The 27,984-nt window shown below is 39.2% G+C and overlaps 5 protein-coding genes and 1 long non-coding RNA gene across 7 annotated transcripts in view; 2 read left to right on the forward strand and 4 right to left on the reverse strand.

Annotated features, from left to right (window-relative positions):
- Positions 1–217: 217 nt before the first annotated feature.
- Positions 218–1,710, reverse strand: LOC116656070 (serine protease inhibitor 42Dd). The gene is made up of 4 exons (XM_032455434.2): positions 1,646–1,710; positions 749–1,581; positions 559–694; positions 218–495 (listed from the first exon to the last, which is right to left on the reverse strand). Exons 1-4 carry the CDS (start codon positions 1,656–1,658, stop codon positions 362–364), a joined length of 1,116 nt encoding a protein of 371 aa, XP_032311325.1. The 5' UTR covers positions 1,659–1,710; the 3' UTR covers positions 218–361.
- Positions 1,711–1,819: 109 nt separating this feature from the next.
- On the reverse strand, positions 1,820–3,225 carry LOC6502385 (serine protease inhibitor 42Dd). The gene is made up of 4 exons (XM_001967742.4): positions 3,170–3,225; positions 2,274–3,109; positions 2,080–2,215; positions 1,820–2,011 (listed from the first exon to the last, which is right to left on the reverse strand). The coding sequence occupies exons 1-4, from the start codon at positions 3,180–3,182 to the stop codon at positions 1,872–1,874; spliced, it is 1,125 nt and encodes a 374-aa protein (XP_001967778.2). The 5' UTR covers positions 3,183–3,225; the 3' UTR covers positions 1,820–1,871.
- Positions 3,226–4,434: 1,209 nt separating this feature from the next.
- On the reverse strand, positions 4,435–5,916 carry LOC6498670 (serine protease inhibitor 42Dd). The gene is made up of 4 exons (XM_044716054.1): positions 5,783–5,916; positions 4,880–5,718; positions 4,690–4,825; positions 4,435–4,626 (listed from the first exon to the last, which is right to left on the reverse strand). Exons 1-4 carry the CDS (start codon positions 5,793–5,795, stop codon positions 4,493–4,495), a joined length of 1,122 nt encoding a protein of 373 aa, XP_044571989.1. The 5' UTR covers positions 5,796–5,916; the 3' UTR covers positions 4,435–4,492.
- Positions 5,917–6,021: 105 nt separating this feature from the next.
- Positions 6,022–6,939, forward strand: LOC123257328. The gene is made up of 3 exons (XR_006507368.1): positions 6,022–6,356; positions 6,415–6,524; positions 6,585–6,939. It is a non-coding gene; the product is annotated as an uncharacterized LOC123257328 (long non-coding RNA).
- On the reverse strand, positions 6,748–8,132 carry LOC123257327 (serine protease inhibitor 42Dd-like). Its single transcript, XM_044716055.1, has 4 exons — positions 8,005–8,132; positions 7,122–7,954; positions 6,935–7,067; positions 6,748–6,878 (listed from the first exon to the last, which is right to left on the reverse strand). Exons 2-4 carry the CDS (start codon positions 7,863–7,865, stop codon positions 6,748–6,750), a joined length of 1,008 nt encoding a protein of 335 aa, XP_044571990.1. The 5' UTR covers positions 7,866–7,954; positions 8,005–8,132.
- Positions 8,133–10,640: 2,508 nt separating this feature from the next.
- Positions 10,641–27,984, forward strand: part of LOC6496848 (rap1 GTPase-activating protein 1) — a 76,856-nt gene continuing 59,512 nt past the window's right edge. Inside the window, exons 1-2 of one of the 2 annotated variants that reach the window (XM_014905914.3) lie at positions 10,641–10,965; positions 11,029–11,367. In XM_014905914.3, coding sequence (XP_014761400.1) covers positions 11,036–11,367 — 332 coding nt within the window. In that variant the 5' untranslated portion in view covers positions 10,641–10,965; positions 11,029–11,035. Of the gene's footprint in view, positions 10,966–11,028; positions 11,368–13,177; positions 13,609–20,019; positions 20,431–27,984 lie in introns of those variants that run through there. The other variant, XM_001963245.4, reaches the window with a different exon arrangement.

Genomic DNA, 27,984 nt, shown 5'->3' on the forward strand with positions numbered 1-27,984 from the left:
CCCTTCTAATCTTCACTCCTCTTGTCCTTCTTGGCGTCTTTTAATTTGCATTTTAATTTATGGCCGCCTATAACTTTTATCGGAGTCCTTGTGTAGTCCTTTCCTTGCCACTTCCATAAAAGCCAAAAGGTCAAACAGCTGTGCTATCGGCCTTTCGGACGTCATGTTAGCTATCGAAGGACAATTAGCCAAGAGGATAAAGAGAAAAGCTAAAAACCAATATCTAACAAATTTATTAAAAAATCAGTTTACAAAAATAAAATCCAATACCGAAAACAATGAAGAGACCCATTTAAAGAAGTATTTAGTTCTCTAGAGTTGTTACATTTTATTTCAATAAATTATTGAATTATTACCATTTTTATGGCTGAACATAATGTCCTTGGAAGAAAATTGTCTCCGAGTCACGAATTACATAAGCAAAAGGATGATCGGCTATAAATGACATTCGAGAAGGGGTTGCACAATTTGCACATATATGCACAGCAACAACAGCTGGCGTGATAAGTTTTACAAATTAATAAAAATTGGAAAAATAAATATTTGGAAAATAATTACCTGTTACAGCTGCTGCTTCGGCACCTTCCTCGTTCACTTCCACAAAAGCTTTTTGAATTCCTCCACTGACTTGTGCTCGGCCTGAAATCAAGCCACTCAGGTCAGCACCCATACCAAACATCGTTTTAATTCCCAACTAACAATAGAAATATTATCACAAATAGTTTAAGAAACATAAAACGCAACCAACCTGTTTAAGAAGACTTCCGAGTGATTTTGTAGACTCTATTTTAAATTTTGGAATTTTCAGGATCACAGGTTGTTTATAGAGCTTTCGGTTGAAGCCTCCGATCTGGCTTTCCAATTTACTGAGGCCGTCAATTTTGTTTGGCAAGAATATTTGCATGTAGAGACTTGAGTTTCGATAAGGAAGTTCAATAACCTTCGCATCTAAGTCAGGGAACGTATTGGCCATGAAGTTGCTCTCCATATTCATCATGTCTACCTCGACCTTCTTGTCTTTAGCAGTATGGAAAATTTCTTTATGAGTTCTAGCTTTTTCAAATTTATACTTCCATTGGCCTTTGAAGTAAATGGCGTTTATAAGAATCGTTATAGCATCATCTAAAATTTCAGGAGAAACAATTTCAGTTATTTTGTTCCGTGTGTGCCCAGAGACCCAAGTGTTAATATTCGCTGCTGCATTTTTGTCCATGTTAATAGGCACTGCCTCGGCTTTGAAGGAGTCAGCCACAATCTTATTGTACTCTGGCACTAATTTGAACTGATCATTGACATAAATGCGGTTGGCAAGTTCAAGAATTGCGTCCTTCTCGCGTCCTTCGAGATTCGTGAAGAACTCCCTGTATTTGTTGGCCACTTCGTTCCTATCCTCAGGCAGCTTCAGAGCAGTTTGCAGTTCCTTGGCCGTATTCCCCTTGGCTCCCATATACAGCATGGCCATAACAATTTCGACGGAGAGAGGAGAGGAAATTAGATTTTCGTCCGGAGCCTCCTTGGCCAGGATCTGGTAGTAGTCGTCGGTAAAACTGGCCGACACAGACGCGGCCAAAAAAATAAAAACTAAGAAACATCGACAGCTTAGCAATGAACATCCTGTGAAAGAGCAGTCTAGTTTTCCACTTACCCAAGTATTTCATTTCGACTGTTTAATAATGAACTTAAAACAAATAAGAAATCACTCGTTTTTATAGCAATAATACCCTAATATGAGATGAAATGGTTAAATTGAAGATAATGTACCGAGTTTTTCACATCCATGTCTAATGCATTTAAATCGCATCGAACAATAAAACAAAGATTAGTCTTCCAATTACTTTAATGAGCTTGTTGCTTTAGATTTATGCATAAAATCAACGATTTTTGATTTCCACAGCCGGTGAAACATAATGTCCTTGGAAGTAAATGGTATTTCCATCGCCAATGGTAAAGGCAAAAGGATGGTCGGCATGAAAGTCCATTTCATATCCCCCCCTAAAAACTATACTCACGGCTTGCAATAATATTAAAAATGTTAATAAATAGTAAATATAACACTTTCATTGGCTAGAAAATAGTTACCTGATGCGGCACTCGCTTCAGCACCTTCCTCGTTCACCTCCAAAAACGTTTTCTGAACTACTTTACTGACGCGTGCTTTGGCAGAAACCAAGCCACTTAGGTCGGCAACATAACTAAATGCTGTGGTGATCCCCAACTTAGTAATTATGGAAATAATGTTGGATGAATATTATTTATGTGGCTAGTACACTTACCTTTTTTAGAAGGGATTCGAGGGATTTTGAAAACTCAACTTTAAATTTTGGAATTTTCACATTGACCTTTATACGGTTAAGGGGTCTAGCGAAGCTTTGGATCTGCCTTTCCAATTTACTGAGGCCGTCATTTTTGTTTGGCAAGAAGATTTTCATGGAAAGACTCGAGTTTCGATACGGAAGTTCAAGAACCTTCGCATCTAAGTCGCGTAACTCTTCGGCAAGGAAGTAACCATTCGCAGTCATCATGTCGACAGGAACTATTTGGTTCGAAGAAGTGCGAAAGTTTTCCAGTCTAGTTCGTGTTTTATCGAACTTATGCTTCCATTGGCCTTTGAAGTAAATGGCATTTATAACCACCGCCAATAGCCCTGAATCGATATCTCCAGGAGAAACAATTTCAGTTATTTTGTTCCGTGTGTGCCCAGAGACCCAAGAGTTAATATTCGCTGCTGCATTTTTGTCCACGTTAATAGGCACTGCCTCGGCTTTGAAGGAGTCAGCCACAATCTTATTGTACTCTGGCACTAATTCCAACTGATTATTGACATAAATTCGGTTGGCCAGTTCAAGAATAGCGTCCTTCTCACGTCCTTCGAGATTCGTGAAGAACTCCCTGTATTTTTTGGCCACTTCGTTTCTATCCTCAGGAAGCTTTAGAGCAGTTTGCAGTTCCTTGGCTGTATTCCCCTTGGCTCCCATATAAGTCATGGCCATTACAATTTCGAGGGACAGAGGCGAGCAGACTATATTTTTTTCAGCATCCTCCTTGGCCAGGATCTGGAAGAAATCGTCGCTAAAACTGGCTGACACCGACGCCGCCAAATATATAAAAACTGAGGAATGAATACAAATAATTACAAAAGGATAGATTAACTCTGAAGTTTTCCGCTCACCAAAGTATTTCATTTTATTGGCTACAAAGAAATATTCTACTCGTTTCAGAACTCAAATCTATTTATACTTTTATTTTCTAACAAACAATTACATGCAGATAATTTTAAATCAATTTTAAGACGTAACGATTAATCGCTTTAATTTTTAAAGAAGTTATGGAAAAATCTTGTATGTAGTGCTAATATCCGGAAAGAATACATTCCAAGTCTTAAAATTTTATATAATATATAATTCTATAGGTTTAATACCAACCTGGTTTTTTCTATTTGTAATACCGGCGGCGACACAATTTTCCGAGGACTTATGCCAGCAGATTGTCAGAGATTTTTCGAAAAGAAATGTAGTTTCTTCCCCGTTTGCTATTGAATTGATCATGGCGATAGTTTATACATATGTGTTCCGAAGGCGAGGCGGCCAAAGAAATAAAGGAGTCTCTTGGCCTCCCCGAAAAGAAGGAAGAAGTGGCCGCCAAAAACAAGGCCCTATTGTCGAACCTCCTTGATAAAGAAAAGTTGGTAAAAATAAAAATTTTGAACCGCCTATATATATCCAAAAAATGGACTCTTCCGCCTTCAGGCTTTTTTTGCTCCCAGGAAAACCTCGACAGCTTCAAAATAGTGGCGGAAGCCATAAATATGACAATTCCTAAGAAGGTAGCTGCCGAAATAACTAAAAAGTATGGGGTTATTAAGGGTCCATCGCCACCAGATACTGATGAGAAATGGGTAGAAGAACTGCCATACCAATAGTATTTCCCCACGGAGGATCCCAAAGAATATAAAGGCAATACTGTTAAGTGGCCTTTACGTGGCTCCAAAGTATAAATAAATAGAAAAATTGAGAACAATCCGCCTGGTGAACGGCGAGATGAAGCCAGTCAAGATGATGTCTAGAAAGGGAAAATTCCTTATCGGTGACTTCCCCAATCTTGGTGCCAAAGTTATCGAGTTGCCTTTCCTCCAGTCCAAGCTGCTAGTTTTGTGTTAAAACTTCTAACTTTGGAACTATACTGTTTTTTATTCACTTGTTTCTTAACTGAAATCCATCCCTAATCCATAATTAATTGCAAATTTCCAGAGATTTTTCGAAAAGAAATGTAGTTTCTTTCAAACAGCTGTGCTATCGAAGGACAATTAGCCAAGAGGAGGATAAAGAGGAAAGCTTAAGACCAATTTCTAACAAAATTTGTTAAAAAAGTCAGTTTATAAAAATAAAATCCAATGACAGAAACCGAAAACAATAAAGAGACCCATTCAAAAACGTATTTAGTTCTCTAGAGTTGTTACATTTTATTTATTTCAATAAACCATTGATTACCATTTTTATGGCTGAACATAATGTCCTTGGAAGAAAATTGTCTCCGAGTCACGAATTACATAAGCAAAAGGGTGATTGGCTATAAATGACATTTGAGAAGGTCCTTTACAATTTCCACACAAAAACGAAACAACAACAGCTGGCATGATAAGTTTAACAAATTAATAAAAATTTAGAAAATAAATATTTGGAAAATAATTACCTGTTACAGCTGCTGCTTCGGCACCTTCCTCGTTCACTTCCACAAAAGCTTTTTGAATTCCTCCACTGACTTGTGCTCGGCCTGAAATCAAGCCACTCAGGTCAGCACCCATACCAAACATCGTTTTAATTCCCAACTAACAATAGAAATATTATCACAAATAGTTTAAGAAACATAAAACGCAACCAACCTGTTTAAGAAGACTTCCGAGTGATTTTGTAGACTCTATTTTAAATTTTGGAATTTTCAGGATCACAGGTTGTTTATAGAGCTTTCGGTTGAAGCCTCTGATCTGGCTTTCCAATTTACTGAGGCCGTCAATTTTGTTTGGCAAGAATATTTGCATGTAGAGACTTGAGTTTCGATAAGGAAGTTCAATAACCTTCGCATCTAAGTCAGGGAACGTATTGGCCATGAAGTTGCTCTCCATATTCATCATGTCTACCTCGACCTTCTTGTCTTTAGCAGTATAGAAAATTTGTTTATGAGTTCTAGCTTTTTCAAATTTATACTTCCATTGGCCTTTGAAGTAAATTGCGTTTATAAGAATCGTTATAGCACGATCTAAAGCATCAGGAGAAACAATTTCAGTTATTTTGTTCCGTGTGTGCCCAGAGACCCAAGAGTTAATATTCGCTGCTGCCTTTTTGGAATCAGCCACGTTAATAGGCACTGCCTCGGCTTTGAAGGAGTCAGCCACAATCTTATTGTACGCTGGCACTAATTTCCACTGATCATTGACATAAATGCGGTTGGCCAGTTCAAGAATGGCGTCCTTTTCACGTCCTTCGAGATTCGTGAAGAACTCCCTGTATTTGTTGGCCACTTCGTTCCTATCCTCAGGCAGCTTCAGAGCAGTTTGCAGTTCCTTGGCCGTGTTCCCCTTGGCTCCCATATACAGCATGGCCATAACAATTTCGACGGAGAGAGGAGAGGAAATTAGATTTTCGTCCGGAGCCTCCTTAGCCAGGATCTGATAGTAGTCGTCGGTAAAACTGGCCGACACAGACGCGGCCAAAAAAACAAAAACTAAGAAACATCGTCAGCTTAGCAATGAATATCCTGTGAAAGAGCAGTCTAGTTTTCCACTTACCCAAGTATTTCATTTCGACTGTTTAATAATGAACTTGAAACAGGCAAGAAATCATTCATTTTTATAGCAAAAATACCCTAATATGAGATGAAATGGTTTAATTGAAGATAATGTACCGAGTTTTTCACATCCATGTCTAATGAATTCAAATCGCATCGAACAATAAAACAAAGACTAGTCTTGCAATTACTTAAATGAGCTTGTGGCTTTATATTTATGCACAAAATCAACGATTTTTGAGATCCACAGCCGGTGAAACAAAATGCCCTCCTTGATAAAGCAAAGTTGTGTATATCTAAAAAATTCACACTTCAGGCTTCTTTGGGTCCCAGGAAAACCTCGACAGCTTCAAAATAGTGGCCAGAGGACCATACCAAGAGTATTTCCCCACGGAGGATCCCAAAGAATATAAAGGCAATACTGTTAAGTAGCCTTTACGTAAAGGGCAGTGGCTCCAAAAGTATAAATAAATAAAAAAATTGACCAACCCCTTGACTCTGTTGAAGCTGTGGTGCAGATGCCGCCACAGATTAAAATCAGTTTTACATACGATGTTTCCAAAATACTTCCAAAGGTGACTGCCTGTCGAATGCTATAGATGCTTCTATAAATTTCTTAATTTCTCATTTCAGTTAAATGTATTAAATCTATTTATAGACACCTTCGTTTTAACAGGCATTTTCGCAGAAAAACAGCCTGGAGCTATAAATACAGTTTTCCAAAAGGCTATCCATTGACTAAGGTAACAAATTCTATAAAATGAGAAAAATGTTAATAATATTTGTTATTAATCAACCTGCAGCGACCGTAGAAACCCAGAAAACCTTAAAGTCAGTAACAGCGGAGGCTCCACTGACCATAACCATCGACCAGCTCCCACCATTCGAGACAGGACTTATACAAGGACGTTTCAAAAATCCGATTTCAAAATAAAATCCAAGTTAGGCCTAATTTTTTTAAAACATTTAGGGATTGACCAAGTGACCATTAAAGTAAATGACATTTGCATCGCGAATAACAAAGGCAAAGGGGTGATCAGCTTTGAAGTCCATTCTTTTGAAGCCGCTTAGTGGCACGTGTATATCACGTGCATCATCTATAGTAAATTTAATTATATTAAACACAGTAATGTAATCAATGAAGCACAAGTACCTTTAGTATCTTCCCCACTTTCTGTGACCTCCATGTAGATTTTATGGGTGAATTGATTGACCCTGGCATTGATTTTCTCAGTGAAGAAACCCCTCAGGTCAGATAGATTGGTGAAGAGGACTTTAATAGACAACTAAATAAAAGAGAAATTTTTAAATAAATCCTAAAGTTTATCATCTATACTTACCTGCTTTAAAGTCTCTACGAGGTCTTTGGCGAACTGAATTTTAAACTTTGGCAACTCCAAGGACACTTTCTTGTAACTCTGTGGTGCTGTAAGTCCTGCTATATTCTCCTCCAAAACGCTCAGGCCATCGATACTGTCTGGCAGAAAAATTAACATGGATAGGTTGGACTTATAGTAGGGCAACTCGATCACCTTGGCATTCAAGGTGGGAAAATAGCCCGCTTTAAATAATCCATCAATTTTTAACATCTGTATCGGCTTTGACTTCTTTGCCGTTAAGCGGAATTTACCCTTTTTGGTCTCAAATGGATGGTTCCACAGGGCCTTGAAGTATATCCCATTCACGGCCATTAAGCTATTGTCTCGATTAAGACGTTTAGGAGACACAATATCCTTAACCATGCCACTTGTGTGATCCTTAACCCATTTGTTTATCGCACTGGCGACATTAGCCGACTCCTGCATGTCTATTTCTTCCACTTCGGTCCTTAACATTTTCAATGTTTCATTTTTGGAGTCCCCTGACAACTCAAGTCTGTCATTGGCGTATATGCGGTTGGCCACATTGAAGGTCATGGACTGATCGAAGCCAGCCAGGTTGGTCATTATTTGGACGTACTTTGCGATCATCTCGTTTGTATTTCCGGACACCCGAAGCGCGGATTTTACTTCCTCGGCAGTTGGTCCAAAGGAAGCTAGGAGTAGGAAGCCCAAAGTAAGCTCAACGGCCAGAGGAGAGACCATAAAGTTTTGATTCTCATGCTGTTTGGCTATATTCTGGAAGAGTTATTCGGAGAATTGGCCAGTCACCGAAGCGGCCAAAAAAACTAAACCTGGAAAAGGAAATTTTTTTAAGATTCAAAAAGGAAAAAGTTATACTCACCCAAGTACTTCATGGAAGAGATATAGTTTTGTGTTAGAACTTCTAACTCTGGAACTATACTGATTTTTATTCTCTTGTTTCTTAACTGAAATCCATCCCTAATCCATAATTAAATGGTAAAAAATTCATCAATAAATGGTCAATTTTAGTAACTTGAAAAGTGGCAAACTTTTTCCATCAGACTACTCTGAATCTTGGACGTTTGTAGGCTTCTCACTTCCCCTTAAATTGGATTTTTTTTTGTACAAAAAAGGATTACTTCTTGGCAGGCTGACCACATGAAACCACAACTTCCTCGTCGTACGACCTGCCTGCCCCCCTTTTGCGCTTCTAATGAACACATGTCAATTAAAACTGCAGTCTCGTGTCTCTTGTCCATGGAATGAAATATGTTGGCCCGTCTCAGACTGAGACTCAGACTGAGGCTGAGACTCCTTCTCCAACATCAACTTCGACTTTAACTAAGATACACCTAAAAAAAAATACAATATACTATTTTATATGTTATTTCCCTCCAGAAACTTTTAGTTTTTAATAAAATTTTAATACAAGTTTCTTGCTTTATTTTTTAAAATGCATTGCGTGCCAAATGGCTGCCAGTGTTACGTCTGTTGTAGTTACGCACTTTTTCACCTGGTGGGGGAGTGGAAGGGGCTACTAAAAAGTGGGCGGGACTATGGGGCAGGAGATTGGCGGTAGACAGCTCGGACATGTTCGCCTCAAAAAATAAAACTAAAATGCCTTGGCAAGTGCCTTGCCTCTCACAGACGCCATCGACTCGGTTTCTCCCTCATTTTGGTTCAGCCTGATTTATGTCGTCGAGTGTCGCGGGTGTTGCGTGTCCATCCCACTACCCCACTTCTCTAACCATCCTGCATACACTGAAGAAAAATAATAGGGGTTTCAGGAATATATACTAAACACTATTAATTATATAAAGAGATATATTATCCATAGAGAACTTACATTAAAAAATATTTCAATATTGTGCCAAGTGTTTAAGAAATTAGTTGGCTTTTTGTTTTTATATTTCCTCTTTCTTGTAGAAATTTTAAAACTCCATATTTTCCTCAGTGCAGTCATCTGAGACGTGCAGTTTTAACTTTTGTTTTTATTTTTCACTACAACTGCGGTCAGTCTGCTGTCTTCTGTCGATTGGCACTGAAGCGTAGCAGGCGATTTCCGCTTTAATGTAATTTTGACAACGCACACTCACAGTCTGGATGGTGGGGATAGTCGGGGATAGTCGGTATCGTCATCAAGGAAATGTCCAGATAAATCTTTCTCGGCTTTCGCGTGCTCCAAGCCGTTACAGTAGCAACTGCGAATTCGATTTCGATTTGCGTTTTCGATTTCAAATCATTTTTCAAGCGATACCCTTGGAAAATGGGTATATAATTTTTAAGAATTTTAAAGATAATATATAAGAGTAGATATATATACATAAAAAATTAAAAAAATGTTAGAAACTTAATTAGCACAAAATAAATTTATTAAAAAATAAAAAATAGCTACTATATAGTGGACTAGACTACCTTATTTTTCTTTACATTTCTCTTATCAAACGATTTGTTTTGCATGTTTTGATTTATCTGATTTGCTGCATATTCGATTACTCGATAACTTGTTTGCCAGAGCAGTTAGCAGTTGTTGGATCACTTTCCCCCACCATCTCTCATCTGCTCCCTCCACTTGAAAACGATTTTATTCGAAATTGCGACGCCCTCCGGTCTGTTTCCTTATCATCGCTGTTGGTTCTTTTATTTTTTTTCGAGAGTCTTTAAAGTTCCCGGGCTGTGACCCGCGCTGAGAATCGTAAACCCGACTTGACTCACAGATTTACTGATGATGCATTTAAAATCTCTTCTTCCCTTCGGATTTCCAAATGAAAACGAGATAAGGAGAAATCAGCATGAAATTTGTATCTGAAAGAGGCATTTAATTTCTGGGGCTAATGTAAAAGTCACAGAGGAGTAAAGCCGAACGCCCCGAGAGATAAAAAAGGGTCTGATGGATGGTTTAATTGATTAACTAAACTGGGCAGGGTGATTGATTGAAACATTGAACTTAGACAATGGGTTCTATTCATTAGAAGCGTGGCACTTACTGAACTAAATAAATAACTATATAAATAAGTGAAATGGTAAATAAATAAAAAAAATAATGAAACTTAATTTATATATCGAATTTAATAAAAAGAAAACGAGCTGACTTTGCGGAATCATGGCACGTCACTTATCGCAGGGAAATAAAAAATAAATCATAAACTAGAATTTAAATAAAGGTTTTTGAAATGAAAGATACCTCTTACTAGGTCTTTTAAAAATACTAAGTATATAAATTATATTAACAGAAATAGATGAAATTCTTTGTTTTAAATTTAACAAATATTTTATATACCTTTACTCCACCTCATTAATGGGTATTATTTAAATAATTAAATGGCAAGAAATATAAGTAATTTTAGAAAAAAAATACAGCAATAAAACGTGCGAAGTTATAAAAGCATTAAAAACAGAGAGTGAGAGCAAAAAACAGGCGAGGGAGAACGCTCTAGATAACGAGCTATAGTGGAGCTCAGCTCCATTGTATTGTTCCGAGGGCCCCGATCTTTGTGGCTGGTCAGTTGGAAAATCGAAGGCGGCGCGACTCGACTTTAAAACGAAAAACGATTAATCCGAGCTCATCAACGAAATGTTCATTAAATAAATAAGTCTACAAAAATATATAAAGAATGTATAAAAATATCCTCATACCATCATCCGAACTATAGTGTTTATGAATCAATAAAACGAATTTAGTGACTATTAAAATATTAATTTATTTATTAGTAAATCATTGCCCATCAGTGATAACGTAATTATATTAAAAGCCCATTGAAGTGCCATAAAAAAGCTATGACACATAAATTACATATTTATGTATAAATTAACATAAAACAATTATCAATTATAAAATTATGTAAGTAACTTTTAAGTAAACTTGCACAAAAAATTAACTTAATAATAAAAATAATAATTTTAGTGCTAAAATGAGTTCCTATAGGACTCTGGTGGATCATGGCCCCCATATCATTGTGGGTGGCAGTGAGACTTCATTGGCTTCCACTTCGGATACTAGCTCCCCAAAGGCCCTCCATAGGGTAATTAAATACTGGCGTAATAGTTCTGGAAAAATTCCGGGACTCCGGAAAAGCGAAAGTTTTGCGGAATATCGTCGCCATTCATCCAACTCGGTCACAGGGGGCGTGGCAGGCGGAAGTTCAGGAAGCAGATCTAGCACTTCGAGTGCAAAATATTTGCAATATCAACGCCTGGAGTTGGAGAGCTGCGAAAATATTGATTTGCTGGCAAAACCCATAAGGTGAGTTAATACTTAAAAGTAAAAGGTTAATTCTTTATAGATTGATATTTAAAAAATGTTTAAATATTTGCTAGTTCTTTTGTAGAAAATGATAGAACATTTTTACTTCTTTTTCCCTTAAACCCTTTTTTATTAAAAAGCCTACAAAATAAACACCCTCCTTTGATTTATTTATTTTTCGTTTTATGGCAAATAAAATGATAAATTACCCAAAGAAACAATACCGCTATATTTGCATAATAAAAACTGTCTGTAAAGGTATGCCGCTTTTCATTTAATATGCAAATATATGCACAAATTCCACACCTATTTACCTAAAGAATCCCCCCACAAGCAACTAAGTGGCGACCATTGTTCCGAAGTGGCGGCCACTTTGAAGATTGGCCCCAAAAATGTGGGGCATGCAACAGTTGGCTATCTGTTTTTCGGAACGCCCCCAATCATATCGTGGCTGGCTGCTGCACGCTTATCAGCTGTTCGCTGTTATCACCAAAACAACAGCAACAACATCCCCCAAACCGAGACCACAGCTGCAGCTACTACAACAACAAACAGCAACAATGTGGGAGCGATGAAGAGAGAGAGTCAAAGAGAGAGAGAGACGAACAAGTGTACGACGCCGCCGCAAAAGTTGGGGGCCGACTGTGTATCCACATTCCAGTATCCACATATAGTCCACAAGTAGCGCGTGGTGGAGCTTGGAGTTAATACACTTGAACAAAAATATTGGAATATCATGAAATTAATTAAATTTTATTTTAAAAATGAATTTTATTATTTAAAGATTAATTAAAATTTCCCTATAATTTAATAATTTAAATATTTTATATATAATCTTCTCTATGAGTCATTAAACACATACTATATACATAGCCATATGGACCCTCGTTGTCTCGTGCCTCTCCTCCATGTTTGCTTTTGCATTTGCATTTGCATTTTTGTTTGTGTTTGGCTTCCATGCCGGTTGTACCGTTTGTTTTCGTTATCTGGCTGTGTGGGAATGAAACACTGCCTTCTGCATACTTTTGGGGTACACTGTGCAAATATCGAACTTGCAACTGCAACAACCGGCTCTTTTGAGTTGCATTGTTTTTTGGTCTGTTTGCTGCAGCTAATGCGGGTTACCCCCTCCACCATCCACTCTATCACCCACCACTCTCTCCACCTCCGTCCCTCTGTTTGCTTAAACTGCACGCATTTGGAATGTAAATAAATGTAAATAAACAAGAATTGCGCCCCCATGAGAATAAAAACAACAAACAAGTAACCACCCACTCTCCTTCTTGCTTTTTTTCTTACCCCTATGGAGAATGCAACTACAGTAGAGGGCATATAAATAGGTGCAGTGCACTGCAGCGGAAGTGCAGGCCAAGTATACAAAAAATGTTGCCTACTTATGAGGGTTATAATTTGCATTTAACTCTGAAGCTACAAAACCCACTTTTTTTACCAAAAAAGTTATTATTTTATCTTCTTAGTTATATTTTAGTTAAAATATAGACCCACTAGCGCATCCCCTTCTGTTTGTGGCTCCTTTCCAGTCACTCACATGGGGAGCCGAGTGTGGATCTTATTCCATGTGGATCCCAAAATTTGAGCTTCGTGCGCAACGCTTCGATGTTGGGGCCTCCGAGCGGCCCCCGAATCTCAAAAAGACCCAAAAATCATGCTTATTGTGCTCAGTGTAGATAAAACGAGGGAGAGAAACGTGATTTTTCACTCTCTCGAGACCCCAGCCGAACGCTCCGACTGCTCTCGGCTACCACTCGGCTAATGTCTGGCAGTTTACGAAAGCCCGAGCGCCGCCCCCCATTTCGGGGCTGAAACAAGAATACCCCACTGCCACTGCATTCGAGTCGGAGCACTGTTAAGCGACGTTTCGATCCAAAAGCAGCGGCGCGCGTTTTTGAAGTCCACTCGTGGGCGAGCGAGCGAGTCGGGAAAATCTGAAATCGGAACAGGAATCGGAATCTGAATCGGAATCGGAATTGGATGGACTTTACATGCAAGTGTATATGTCGGTTTTCCGGTAGTGTGCCTCTTAGCTGGCAAGTCCACGCAGCAGTTGCCAATTGGCAGCAACAGTTGCAGCTACCAGGAACCAGGACCAAGAATCCAAAATTCTTTAAAAAAAAACATGTTTTTGAGAATTTAAGAAATTTTCAAAAAATCAATTAATGATAATAAAAATCGCATTATCAGAGGCGCGAAAGTAAAGAGACAGCCAAGTGGAATGTTGAGGTAATTTTTGTTGTTAAAATCGCATTTGTGGGCCCTTATCAGACGCGAAAGTGTGGGGCGAAGAAGGTGTCAAAAAAAGCTACAAAAAAAAATAGAAACCAAACAAAAAACAAAACTGCCAAAAAAACGGCCCTCACGTAGTAAAAAGTGAAATCATTTTTAACCAAAAATAGTTAATGGAAATTGAAATTTAACGAGCCAAGAATCAAATAATGCGGCAAAGAAAGTGCGCGGCTTAAAAAAAAAGTGAAAATTTCATGTGTAATTATTTGTGCAATTAAACAAACGCAATTCAATTACGAATCTGCCATTCAAAGCCACTAATAGCCACAAATAGAAAAGTGCAAAAAACCAAGTGAACAACTCATAATCACTAAACAAAAAACACAACAAAAAATAACAAAATGTCAAAGCTTTAAAATAAACAACAAACCAGAAATACATATTTATTAAAAAAAAAAGAAAAGAAATAGCCAAAAAATGCCATGTTTCCACTTCCCGCAACCTTTCTCTTCCCCCCATTTGAGCCATCTCTTTTGGAATCTTTTTTGCCGGTTTCCGAGTTTTTTTGATTTTTTTGTGTTTGGAAGTTCGATTAAAATGCGTCACGCATGATTATTACGTGTGTTTTTTGTGAGGTTTTTTGGTTTTTTATTTATTTTTGTTTTTTTTTATCTCCCTATGATCGTTTTAAATTTTTGTGTTTTTTTGAGGCCTTTGTTTTTGTGATTAATATGCGGGTTAAGCGAGGTGATTGGAGTTGTAATATTTGAGTGGGTTCAGTAATTCAATACCTTTTTTTTATAAAGGGTTAAAAACCCCAAGCAGAGAAATTGTTAAGGTGTTGTGGGAAGTTTTCTGAAATTGTAATATTTTTTTTTTTCAATTTTTAATAGTAATATTTTCCATAAGTTCCTTTTTTTCAAAAAATGCAAATTAAAATTCTCCCATTTTTCCTCCACTCTTTCTGGTCCTGTTCGCTTGTCCCGTTAAATGACAATGTTGCCGGCTCCTCTCTGCTCCACCACTGGAGCTCCTGCTCCACCTCTCTGTTATCAGGCCTGTTTGTTGTTTCTGGCTTTTTGTTGTTAATATGCATGGCCGTAGGCCGCAAGAAGGGGGGGACTTCCAGCAGAAAAAAATAAGCTTTTCGAGAAAAAAAATCCGCACAGCACGTGAATTTCTTTTTGGAACGGGTTTTTGGCCTGAAATGATTTCAGTTGGCTTGTTTTCGCCTGTTGACTTTTCATTTTCGTAAAATTTTTTTCTCGATTTTTGTCTCGCTGCAAGTTGCAAAAATATTTATTGGCATGTGCGGCATGTTTTTTTTTCAGTTTTCACTGCCCGGCCAGCTGCAGTTTCTGGAATTTGTGTTGCATTTTCATAAAATCGGGGTAATATGAGATACATTGTGAGTGGTAGAGTCACAAAATGAATAATTTTTAATTTTTTTTTGAATATAAGGAAGCTAGAGACTTCCTGAGAAGTTCATGGGAAATCTTAAAATTAGTTCCTATAGTTTGGACATTTTTTTATACTTCTACCTTATACCCTTAGCTTATACTCTTATACTCCCATAACTCTACCCTTTTTTGGGCAATCTGCTCTCGTTTCCAGCCCACCTGGCTTCCTTTGTTTGTCTTGTTGCCTGTTGCATTTTTTGGAGTTCTGTTTTTTTTTTTTTGGCCAATTCTGTCGAAAAAAGGTAAACGGACAGCTCATCAAATATGCATGGCATTCGAGAAGAGGTTCCTTTTGGCCAAATCGGATGTTTGCATTCTGACAGATAGCTTTCTGGCCGAGTATCTGAGCTCTTTTGGGTTGGAAAGTAAAGTAAACTTGGGCCGAGTGGAATGTAAATGAACTCGAGAAGCAAATTGGCCTTGTCTCGGTGTGAAAATCAAGAAAATAAAGACAATAACAGAGAGCTGAGAGAAAAACAATCCGCGGAAAACAGCTGCTTTTTGGCCACATCTCGTTCTGCTCGCTATCTTCTTTGGATTCTTCTCTCTCTCCTCCCTTTCTTCCCTTTCTCCGAGACTGAGTCCCTTCACCCCTTTCTCCGCTTCGCCTGTCCATTCATCGTTCTCGGGCTGTCTGGCCCCATCAATTGTCTTGTCGTCTCTCTTACATTTCATGCCCCCCTTTCTTTCTATCGCAGCACTCGACGGTTCAAGTTGAAGTGCAAGCTGGGCTCAGAAAGAGACAGCAGAGGGTGGGGAAGAAAGAGAAAGAGAGAGAGAGTGTGGGGGGATCTGAGGACAAAGCTTGCCGTGTCATTCGCCTGCATTGATTTTGGATTTTTTGTATTTTTGTGCCAAGTTCCAAGTGCCTGAAAGAAAGCCAAGGCATGATGAGTTTCTAAAAAGTTAAAAATATTAAATTAAATTATTTTAAAAATTAAACACTTCAGATAAGTTGTTACAAGAGGTTCTAGTAGTCTAGTCTTAGTCCACTTAAACCTCTAAAAATCTCACCTAATGAGTATCTTTTAGTCGAAAAAGATTATATTTCTGTATCTTGTTGGCTGCTGCTGTCCCTTGCTTATCTCTCCAGCAGATCCCCCCCTCTGTTCGGAGCCAAAACACACGCGAATTTAATTTATGGGGCGTGTGCCGCCGCTTCTCCCATTTCCCAGCCATGGCCCAGTGCCAAATGGCTCGAATCCCGCCTGGAAATGGCCAGTAGGGAACTATACTGGTTCTATGTTTAGCTTGTTTACTTTAATTGCCGCTGCCTCGATTGAAGATCCAATTGTTTATGACCTGCTCGCACCTGTTTGCCAAAAAATATAAATTTGGAGCAATAAAAAATATAATTTAGTGCTGGTTTTCCAGGGAAACTGATGATGCTTTACTAATAATTTTATGGGAAAATTATTACAAGCCAAGGACGCTTTTTTTGAAGTTTTCCTCGGCAGGTGGCAGTTGAGGTTGAAAAAAAAGGGGTGGCAAGTGGCAAGTTGTTAGAAAAAAGTTCTGAAGGTCTCTCATTCTGGCAGCCTTATTTTAAGAATATTTTTAAGGTAGAAGGATATAAAGTTACGGAAGGTCTTCAAAAAAGAAACTTAAAAAAGGATTAAAAGCAGGATAATTGAAGCCTTTCTGAAGTAATTTATATACAAGTACTAGCCATTTACTTATTTATGTAATTGTTGAAATAAAAGCCGTAGTTATCTTTAGAAAAATGAGGCATCTGGCAGAGTATCTGCCACTGGCAAGCCACTACATCGGTTTCCCATTAGAGTTCACTTACAACAGGAGTATCTGGAATATCTGCAACACTTTCCGTGTTCGACACAAAGTAACTAAGAAGGGTGGGTGGCTGAGTGGGAGTTGTCAAGGTTGCGCCCATTGAGGCCCAAAAACTGATTAGTCAGCCGAATTGGCAGTCGATAAGATAAGATAACTGATACCACAACCGTTCACAACCAGAGTGCGGTGGCTCTCACAAAAGTTGTTGCCCCAAAAACGAAAAAAAAGAGAAAAAAATTTAAAAAACAAACGGGCCAGAAAACCGGGGCAAGTTGAACTGCCAGCAGCTGTTGATGTTTGGTAGCCGAAACAGAGGAGAGGAAAAATTTGTTTACAAAATTTGTCAAGGCATAAATATTTGAACACGTGTAACGGCGTAACAAGAAACAAATTTTTCAGTCCAATGTGGCACAACCACACACTCCTACACCCACTCTAACACTTGGAGAGCCAAGCAGGAATAGGGAAATGTACACACCCAGCGGAAGAAAACCAAACTTTGAACTAAACCGGATGTTGCCAAGGAGTCTGTTTTCGGGTCTTTCCTGGGGCTCCGACATTTTCCCCAAAAAATATTACTTTCAGAATTAAACACCCACTTCTCAGCCCACAACATCGATAAGGAAGTAACGACTTCTCGTACTTGGTGACTCAATTGATTGGCTCTAGTTGCTTATGACGTATTTTGGCCATAAAGTACTGGCCGAAATGGTATTGCGAAATGTTGACGCAACTCCCATGGCCCAGAAAAGAAATGGTATAACCAGAACTTGACACACTTATACCTTGCTTATTGATTTGCGACAAAAAGATAATGAAACAGAAGGGAAAAGTCGGTCAGAAGGAAAGTTATTCGAGAGAAGCCCATTAAGATGATACTTCCGGGAAGCAGGTGACTCAAAAGACAATAAGGGGATTAAAAATGAATCACTAAAGATCAGGCTTAAAGGATAACAGTTCCTGAAGAAAGATATAAATAGTTTCCAAACTTTGTCATCTTCAGAGCGTAAACAATTCCGACTTCTGGCTTCATTGATCGAACAGCGACTGGCAGAGAAAAACAAAAATAAAAATCCGCACAATTTAATTTGCAACTCCGATCACAACACATCAATAAAAATGCCAAATTGAATCGGCCAGAGCCCCTCCCTCTTAATAAAGAAAATTATCATTGTTGGCTGACACATTCCTGCCCTGCCACACTCTCTCTGGGATGGAAAACATCATCACCCACTGGGTGGTACAGCAACTGTCGTTATTAGCCCGGCATCTGAGCATCAGCCCACACGATTTTCTAGATATATATGTTATATCTAGATATATATATGTATTCCCCCATTCAATCTCCTCCGATTCCGTTGACACTAATTTGTCCACAACCCCCCGACCACAACAGCAACACAAATTGAGTGAATAAAAATTTTTATAGATTTTTTTTCTTATTTTTTTTTATTTTTTTCTGCATGACACCATAAAAGGTTGTCGTCGCCGTCGACTTGGGGGCGGCAGTACACACACCGAGAGTGCTGAGCCTGATTTAAATAAATTATTCTATATGCGTTCCATAATGCAGCCAAGCCGAGCCGACTCGACGAAAAGAATTATTTTGCACTCTCGGTCGCACTCGCAAATTGTTTTCTATGCCACGTAATTGAATTTTATTCGCCCGAGCGTGTTATTATTACTTTTTATCATTCTCACCTGAGTGATGTTTAGTAGGTTTCTCTCCTCATCTAATTTTTATTTTATTTTGTTTTTTTTTTTTTGCGGAAATGACGAAATTGCAACAACGGAAGTTACGTGTTTTGGGGATGGCCGCTTAAGTTTTGATTGCTTTTAATGCGATTTGCGGGGGGATAGAAATTATATTTTATTTATTTTTCATCGGGTAATTGCATTAAAAAGCGAACGAGATGTCTCTATCTCGGATGTGAGTGATTTGCCGGCAAGATTTGGACGGATTTGGGTCATTGGTAGAGGCAGTGGCAGTGGCTTTAGGGCTCATGGTTGGGTAATGTCTTGAGGGCTAGGCTTCATAAATCACATTAAATGTTGCTGAAGCTTAAGCTCACTTTTAAACACCTATTTCTATAAAGGTAATACCTCCTTTGTTCACACTTTTAAGCAATTCACAGCCTGTCAGACGGTAAGAGGCTCATTTCCTTGCTCGCCTAGTTAATTTCCATTGACACTCAACCGACTCACTTTATCCCCATCCTATCCCTGCTCAAAGAAAGTACTCATTCTGCCCATAACTGGCTCACTTCCACAGCAATTCCATCTCGTCTACACCGGTGACTAACCCTCTTATCCTGGCTCAAAAGAATTCCATTCACAAGTCTCGTTATTTACGCACATTACCACTTGAGCGAGGTGGCTGGCCTTGAGGCTTCGTGGGTTCTGATGACCAGATGCCTTCAGTCAATGCCTTAAATCATAAATCATCTCTCCACTCCTCCTTCACTGCTGCGGGGGCGGCACTTGGACACGTGCCTTGCCACATTACCTTTTGGGTTGTGGGACAGGCTCGGGGTTCCCGCATTTCAGACCCAAGCCAATTGTCAGTGGGGCAGGTTCTGGCAGAAGTTTTCCGGCCCCACTTTATGAGGGTATATGCGGAGCTCCCGAAAAGGAAAATCTGGAGGCGTGGGGCTTAAGTGACTGGGCTGGCAAGTGCCTTTTCCCGCCCCCACTTTTCACTTACACCACTCAAAATTTTTCGGCGAATATTAGAAAAGAAGATTATGATTTAAAAGCATTTTTGCAGAGTTTACATATGCGGGATGGTTGTTGGTTCTGCGGTACGCATTTTCACGCGCTTTTCCTCGCCTCGCTGGGCAGGCTTTTCAGCTCCGGCATTACTTTTTAATAAGAAGGCCCATTTATTTGCCTTTGAGTGATTTTCTTTGTTTTTTTAAAGACAGTGCTTTAGGGCCATAAAGTGAGGAGCAGAAACAGAAACAGAACCATAAACTTATTAAATTTCCATTCTTTTATTGCCGGCCACCTTGATGGGCGGGACATAAAATTCGGTTTCACAACAAGACTGCAGCTCAAGTGACTTCCAACTCTAAATTTAATTATTATTTGAGAAAAAGTGTGGGGAAGGGGGGAAACATGGCCTATATTAACCCCCGATTGCCTTTCAATTTTTTAGATTTAGAAGCAAAATGAAAAACAATAAAGTGAATCCGAAAGAAAAACTAAAATCATAAAAAGAAAAGGGAAGGAAAAACCAAAACAAACAAAACCAAAAATACTTCAAAACCAAATATACGAAACCAAAATCAAAACCAACGTCAATCAGTCAATCAAAAGCATCAATCATGCTGAAGATACACATGCTGGAGCAGGTCGTCAACACGGAGAACGTCTGCGAGAATGCCCAGGAGCTATCACCAAAGCGGAAAGTGGCCCTCGGCCAGGGCGTGGGTGGCAGCTCCTCCTCCAATGGGGGCACACCCACCGTCTCGGCTACATCGTCGCCCCATCACCAGCCCACGCCACCCCAGCGGCACATGCACACGGGTGGCGGGAAGAGCGTCAGTCAGGGATCATCACCAGCCGGGTAGGTAAACCAATTAGCCGAGGGGTGGCACTCATGGAAAATATTAAATATTCTTTACAGAGCAGTGGCTTTAAAATATTGAACTAATTTAAGAGAAAATCGAGCACTTCCCTTCAGGCTTAATCACTCCAAAGTGGCCCTGTTACTCCCAACATATTTTGGTCTAATTGAGGCCTCTACTTTTGTATCTTTTGTGCAATCTGTCGAGTGATAGATGCGTTTTTGATGAGGCCCCTGTACCCTTTGAGTGCCTCTCCTCCGGGCCAGAGCACTCTCTTTTTTTTATGCAATTTTCAGGTTGTCACATTCCTTTGGTCAGCGCGGTTGACTGACGGCGTCATAATGGATGCACCGCCCGCCCAGTGGCTACTGGCCCTGCTGGCCAGTTAACAAATTTCACCGCAAATTCAGTTATTTTCTTTGTGTTTGCCTTGATGAGTTGATGAGGAGGTTTCGGCCGAGGTGTGGCTAAGTGGAAAATGGTTAGTGCATTGCTGCAGCTACTGTTGGAGGGAAATTATGGGAGAAATTTGCAATACAAGGGGTGACTAATTAGTTACTATACTCGTATACTTGTAGCTAGTAGTAGCAGCTAGTGACATAGTATTTCAAGTTCACTATCAATGTCACATTCTTGCCATCATCTCCACGTGACAGTTTGATAATTTCCTAATAAGTTTAAGCTTCTTGAAGAGTTCTGATTGACAGAAAAGCTTTGGCTCTCCATTGCATAAGTTCTACTGTAGTTCCAGCACTTTCCTTCCTACACTCCATTGTTGGACAGACTTTCCACAAAGTTTTCTGCTCAGATAGCGCCTTATTTTTCCGCTTTTCCCTTCATCTATCTGGCTCCTACCGTGGCTTGTTATTTTCGCATTAGAGTCTGGTAATTGATACCTTGCGGATGGTTATGGAGGGAAAGAGTAGAGTCTTGGCAAACAATGGACTGAAGCTTAGGGTTAGGGGCGTGGCCGTGGGCACAGTTTTGTAAATAATTATCATCCACAAGCTGCATTGTCACATTGTCGGTTTGGATGGAAAAAAAAACCCAAAGAAACAAACAAAAAAAAACAAAACAATTTTCATTTTCATTTTTCTTGTCTTCTGAACTTGACAATCAAAAGGGATTTTCATTTCTTTTGTTTTTCGCCCCATAGCCCCCACAAAAAATTCCCTCAACATGCTCCTTAATTTTTTGTTCTTCTTCAGGGGCTTTCCTCTGTTAAAAAAAAAAAAACAAAAAACAAAATATTCAAAACATAAACACTTCCGATGGCGCCCTCAATCCTTTTTGTTTTTACAGAGAAAACTAAACTATAAATCTAACAAATAATATTTAATAAAAAAGTTTAATAAAAGAAAGGAATATCACTTTCTTATGGCCTATTTTGACTTTGAAACACTTTGTTTCTCTAATGTTTAAAATAGTTTAAAAACTATACACTTTAAAATATATTTCTCGCAGTGTTCTCCTTTGGCTTTGGCTATTTTTGACTTAATTACTCCGGGGCTTATGGGCTGCCAGCGTTTCAGTGTCCCCCGTTGTATTATTTATGCCCGGCATTAGTCGCTATTCCGCCCCAGGCTACTCCCCCCTTTCTTTCGCTTTTCCGACAATTTTTGATTTATCTCGGAGATGTCTGGGACCCGTGTCGTCGTCGTCGAAGTTGGCTGCTGCTGCTCTCATTATACCACCAGCTCCCATTTCCATTTCCATCTTCATCTGCGACTTGGAGTTCGCGCTTGTAGCTCCAGCTCATCTCCATTTCATTGGGGAGCTACAGCTAGTTGACCCCGAAACGCTCATTCTTCTGCCCGAAAGCGGGCCAACGCAGTTAGCCCAGTTAAAAAAAAAAAAACAACCAAACCGACTTGGCAAACTGACTGTCTGTCAGTCAAATACGAGTCCAAATTGGAGTTATTCTGTTTCGGGTTCTAGTCTCGGTCTCCCATTTCAAAAGGCATTTCCAGGCTAATTTATATGCAAAGATTGCGCCAAATAGCTGGACAAAGCGGCAAATACAACAACTATTATGTGGCCAACTGACCGGGCCAAACCATTTATCACTTTCGAATTTTTTCAACACATTTTCTGTTTTATTTTATTACTAGGTATGGCTGCAAGTTCGCTGGGCTGTTTGTCTTTAATTTGGAGAGATAATTTGGCATGTGGGGCTTGAGAAGGCCATCTTTAAAGCCATTTTGGGTCAAAGACTTGAAGGACTTGCACTGACATTCAGCTTTAAGCGACAGGGTTGCACTGCAAGGATACAAAAAAAGAGAACATCCCAAACGAAGGACTTGCACGTGACTTTTCCGCAACTTCACTTTGCTTGTCTTATGGGCCAGGCCTACTAAGCCTCGACTTCTTTTAGGTTTTCTACTTACTTATGCCAGAGCATGTGGATGAAACTGAAAGAAACTGAACGAAACTCCCCTCGTGTACGTGATTTTTGCCAAAAAATGGACAAATGCCCACAGAAAAGGAAACAAGACCCATGAATCTTGATAAGCAAAGAGCAAGCGCCCGAGGAAACCTCTAACGGATCCCAATAAAATCGAAAATCAAAAATCAAAAATCGAAGAAAAAAAATTGGAAAGAAACTTGTCATTGGGCCAATGGGCCTTCGACAATGCCAAGTTCACAATTGTGGATTTGGAGTTTCGAGCAGGAAACTAGTTTCGGTCGGTGGAGATCAATGGGTACTTGGGGATTGTTGTACAGGCCCATAATCGCTCTAAATTTTTTTCTAATTTATTACCGCGCTCTGACAGCTGACACATGAGTGGGAGGAGAGTTCAAAAGATGCTGACAACAATTAAATTAATGTCAAGGCAGCGAGCGCCCCAAGGAAAATCAATAAAAAAAATATAAGAAACAAGGAGAGAATACCCTGAGGGAGCAGTACACTCGAAAAAACAGACAATGTTCTCTAGAAATTTGATTTATTCTTAGGTCTTTAAGGCCCTCGAACTTCGAGAAGTGGAAGTGCCATGAACCTGGCTGACTGACTCGGTCTAGGTGTTTGCTTTGATGCCTCGACTAATTGGCCAGAACTTCTGGGCCATGTTCCATTTCGACTCTGTTCTCAAAAGGGGGAAGTGTGTCTTCCTCCCCAACACCCCCAACCTCTGTCCATCTTCGCATCTTGGCGCTAATTTATTCCCAGGGATGCCAGGCAGACTGATGTAACTTTTGTTTTCTATTTACCATTTTTACTCTCATACAACAGTCACCTTTGTTTGTTATGCAAAAAAGAAAGGAGTAAATAGTACATAAAATCAAACAGAAATCGCTTCTGTCTTTGTGTGGAAGCGGGAGCTGAAACAGTCTTACTTATAACTTATGCATGAGGTTTTTATGGCAAAGTTCAGTGGGTTGTATGGCCATCCATCCATCCTAGTCTTTGGACAGAAATTTATCGAAGTATCTGAGGGATTTGGCTACTGTTTAGAAGCTAGAACTATTAGAAATAATATTTTCATAACAACTAAGACTATGTCTCTAGTACTCTATGACTTCTGCCTTTCTCTCCTATTTTATTTCCGAAATTCAGGTCTAGGTTCCTGCTTTTTTTCACAAAATATTCATGGCCATTAAAGTCGTAATCGTCGGAATTAATCAGAGTGCCTCGTAAAAATGCAAACATAAAAAATGTGTGAGAAATAGTCGAATCTGCTGCTCATCCAATTTCTCCTAATGAAGTGGAGAAGCTACATGCTGTCTATCTTGGATGCATCTGATGGATGCAAGTCAACGTCATGGGCCCAGACTTGACTTGGCTCCTTCCCTGCTAACCCAATTACCAGGCAGCATAAACAAATTTCCCTGGCAGCCCAGCCTCCCCTCTTTTCCAATTTTCTTCGAAGCTTTTCCAGCCAGCTCATAGACTCACAGACTCACAGACAAATTGCCATGAAAAACACTTTGAACAACAAGTGTTGGCAGTTCAATGGAAGGGGTAGTGCCTCCAAGGGCGGGAAACTGAAATCTTTATGAATTATTAATTGGAAATTTTAAGCGAAAGACAAAAGATTTCTTGGCGCGGGCCGTGGCGGGAGCGAAATGACAAAGTTCTAAAAGTTAAAATCACTTGCCCAAAACTTGTACTTGTAGACTCTGCGGTGTCTCGTTGCCAGCCTTGTTTCAGCCTTGTTGATGGATGCAGATATCAGATTGATGCGACAGACAATTTTCATAAATGGGTGAAACGCCCCCAAAAAGAAAATCATAAACGACAGAAAGAAAACTTTGACAAGCTCTGGGGAAACTCGAGTTGGTGTTGTCATTGAACCGCTTGTTATTTATTTTGAGGGAGGGATTGTAATAGCCTGGATCGAGTAATGGAAAAGTTCTAGGGCTGTAAAAAGTTCTTTATTATCTCGAAGATACAGCCTATGGGAAATAATGCATATGTAACTACTCTTCTTGCCCGAAATCGTATGAATATTTCAAAATAAGGTCGAAGTCGGACAGAAAACAGCTGAGCAAAGAGTTTTAAAACGATGTAGACCGTTTCGGTGGCTAAAAGTTACACTTTAGACCCCGAACAAGTTAATTAAGCTCTACTATATATATATTTGTATCTACTCTATCCGCAGATACTTGTAAAGATAGACAATGCATAGAAATACATATCTCAGTCAGTGGGTCAACAAAGTATCCGCCGCCGACGCCACTTGAAGCGTTTTTGGCATGATGCCTAGGCTTGTTGTTGTTGTTGTTGTCTTGGCAGCACACCAAAAATAGTTGGCTGTCAGTTGATTGAGCTACCTCCAAGATACAAGATACATCCAAAGGCATGAGCTCCGGCTACCGTGGCGACACTCGCGTCCATCCGTTTAAGAGCACCCAACCGGTTGCCCAGCTGCAGCGCCATGTGTGTGGCTAGAAAATGAGCAACAGTTAAATTGATTAACTAGCATTAGTTCAGGAATTAAAATGGATAGGTGAGATAGGTAAGATAGGGGGGGATAAGGGGGAGAGGTGAGCAAATCGAACAAAAGAAAGTCCACAGCGGCCAAGTTCATTGTGCACATGGCCAGCACCGGGTGGGAAAAGGCGATGTGGGGAGGTGTTGGCCGACTGTCGGCTGGCCAGATGAAGGTCATCGTATCACAACAAATCAAATCACATCACATCGCACCGCATCTATAGAAAATTATGCAATTTATTCGATACGATTGGGGCGCGATGGGGGCCGAAGAAAGAAGAAGCCTTTCTATTGTTGGCTGGAGTTGGATTGGAGAGTTGGTCAATAGTCGATTCGAATACGAATACGAATACGTAACGAAGTGATTTGATCATAATTTGTCAAATTTTATAGGGATTGGGGATATAAAATTATAGTTAATGATATAAATCGATATTTTTTGTAAAAAAAACATTATCAGTTATTAAGGTGATTCCAGAGATCTAGATGAATTGGTTTCATTGACTTTCAAGATGGAATAATAAAGGGAATTCGTTTTGCTTTCTTTTAAATATTGAGACACATACTCAGATCTATCCGAGCCGTACTTTATGCGGCAGCGTCTCTTAGTCGGTTAGGCAAGAAATGGGATCAAATGTAAAGTAAACTTAAGTAGAATATGAATGAGAACATATTCTAAAATTAATGATTACTTTCAATAGCTATTATAAATGAGTCAGCTAAGAATTATAATATATTATTAGTAATATTAACATATAGAATATTATTCACCTTACTTGATAAACTCGTGGAATAACTTTGTCATAACATAGTGTTTTTTTCCATACCCAAAAAATGAGTATCAGCCCAATAATGGGTCAAGACTGGCAGATATTGTCGAATAATTGGAAAAGCATCATATAAGATCCAACCATCTTGTAATAATTGTAATAATACAACACCGGCCATAAAGTTAAAAAAATTGACTATTTATTTAAAAAAATTATAAGTATATGTATAACAGATAATACTTGAAAATTATAATGGTTGTTACTTATTACTATTCTTATAAACTTATGTTATAAGGAGGTTTGCTTTTAAGCATTTTTAAGTAGTATATAAGTTGTTATAATATAGCCATATCCATTGGCAGTAAGGAAAAATCCATTGTCGAAATAAATAAATAAAAAAGTAAGGAAAATTACTTTTAGATAGGACACCGCCCCAATCGATTTGGAATCGTTTTGTTACCTGGCCAATTATAGATTCGTGTCCAACCACAATTTACACCTCTTTCTCTATATAAGACGGTGGTAGACTTAGAGGAGTGCCCCCCGAAAAAGAAGGCGAAGGTGTTGGCCGATTTCTTGGCGTGCCACATGCAACCGCCGAATGGAAAACAAAACTTTCGTTTTCGAAATCGAGCCGAGTACGAGTACCGGCAGAAAAAGAGGCGGAATGAGCTCAAGCTCAAGATTCTGTTTGTGGGCACAATTAAAAGCTCTAGACGACCTGGGAATAGAGTCGATTTTGGCCAGCTCTTCAGCCCGATACGCTTTTAATTGGTGGATACTAATTAACGCGCAATTAAAATCGAAAAGTTATTCTGAATTCGATTTGGCCAGTGGTGCTATGATGTTTGCAATTAAATGAAATATAAATGGGCTTTCAAATTCACTTTCGATTAAGGCGACTGTCAGTACCCCTCCTCGGCCCCCGGGGGGTCAGGCTGTTGGCTAATTACGTGTCTGTTGCTGTCTCCTTCAATTTTCGTCGTCTGGGGCAATTTTTGTGTGCTGCATTCATTTGTCGGCCATAAAAGTCGCCGTCAAACACCAAACACCAAAAAGTCTCGCACTCAAAGCTGCTTTACCATAATTTCAATTTTTATTTTTCGCTCTGCCTTAACCCACCATCTCTGGCACCACCTTCTCCACCAATCGAGACATTCCAGATACAGTCGGAATTCTTTAAAGTTTAAACAGAAAAACTATGAAGAAATATCATTTTCTTACCAATTTGGTATCATAATTTGAAGTGCCATTACCTGAATTTCTCTATAATACGAACTACATTTTTTTCCCTAAAAGTTTTTACTTATATTTGAATTTTTGTTCAAATATTACTTAGTATCTTTATGGAATTAAGACTGTATTTAAACTTAGTTTGTGGCTTGATTTTGCAATGTGGGCGTGGTCGCTGATTCTCGAAAGCAACAAGTATATATCGTATGCGCATTACACATGACGTCAATCTAAATAAAAATAAATAAAATGGAAATAAATACACGGAGATATTGAAAATTCAAATTGAACGACTGCCGAGGGAGCTTTTCTAGATTACCAAAGTGGAAGTGCAAAGGATTGAGGGGATTTACAAATTACACCAAAAAAAATAAGTAAAGGAAACTGGGGGGAAATGGAGACTCATTTGGGAGATCGACGCATCATTTCGTATGCTATTATTGTATCGCCTGCGGTTGCATTTTAAATTCAAACGAGTCACAAGAGGCGCCGAAAGCTCATCAGCATTTCAATTGCCTCGAACTGGTAGTTGGAGGGCAGGGCCACGCCCTCTTTATGCATATATTCCTTATCCAGCATCAGTGGGATTATCGACCTGGGAAGGGAGATTTTTCTCC

The sequence above is a fragment of the Drosophila ananassae genome, chromosome 3R (genome assembly GCF_017639315.1).
Source record: "Drosophila ananassae strain 14024-0371.13 chromosome 3R, ASM1763931v2, whole genome shotgun sequence".
NCBI classification, from domain to species: Eukaryota; Metazoa; Arthropoda; class Insecta; order Diptera; family Drosophilidae; genus Drosophila; species Drosophila ananassae.

Excerpts from the sequence above, each read along its gene's own strand:
- LOC123257327 (XM_044716055.1), bottom strand. The coding sequence starts at position 7,865 with ATGGTCTCTCCTCTGGCCGTTGAGCTTACTTTGGGCTTCCTACTCCTA. Across the intron at positions 7,068-7,121 it reads TCGTAGAGACTTTAAAGCAG|TTGTCTATTAAAGTCCTCTT; the intron begins GTAAGTATAGAT and ends TCTTTTATTTAG. Across the intron at positions 6,879-6,934 it reads AAGTGGGGAAGATACTAAAG|ATGATGCACGTGATATACAC; the intron begins GTACTTGTGCTT and ends AATTTACTATAG.
- LOC6498670 (XM_044716054.1), bottom strand. Across the intron at positions 4,826-4,879 it reads TCGGAAGTCTTCTTAAACAG|TTGGGAATTAAAACGATGTT; the intron begins GTTGGTTGCGTT and ends TTCTATTGTTAG. Across the intron at positions 4,627-4,689 it reads CGAAGCAGCAGCTGTAACAG|CTGTTGTTGTTTCGTTTTTG; the intron begins GTAATTATTTTC and ends TTATCATGCCAG.
- LOC116656070 (XM_032455434.2), bottom strand. Across the intron at positions 695-748 it reads TCGGAAGTCTTCTTAAACAG|TTGGGAATTAAAACGATGTT; the intron begins GTTGGTTGCGTT and ends TTCTATTGTTAG. Across the intron at positions 496-558 it reads CGAAGCAGCAGCTGTAACAG|CTGTTGTTGCTGTGCATATA; the intron begins GTAATTATTTTC and ends TTATCACGCCAG.
- LOC6502385 (XM_001967742.4), bottom strand. Across the intron at positions 2,216-2,273 it reads TCGAATCCCTTCTAAAAAAG|TTGGGGATCACCACAGCATT; the intron begins GTAAGTGTACTA and ends ATAATTACTAAG. Across the intron at positions 2,012-2,079 it reads TGAAGCGAGTGCCGCATCAG|CCGTGAGTATAGTTTTTAGG; the intron begins GTAACTATTTTC and ends TATTATTGCAAG.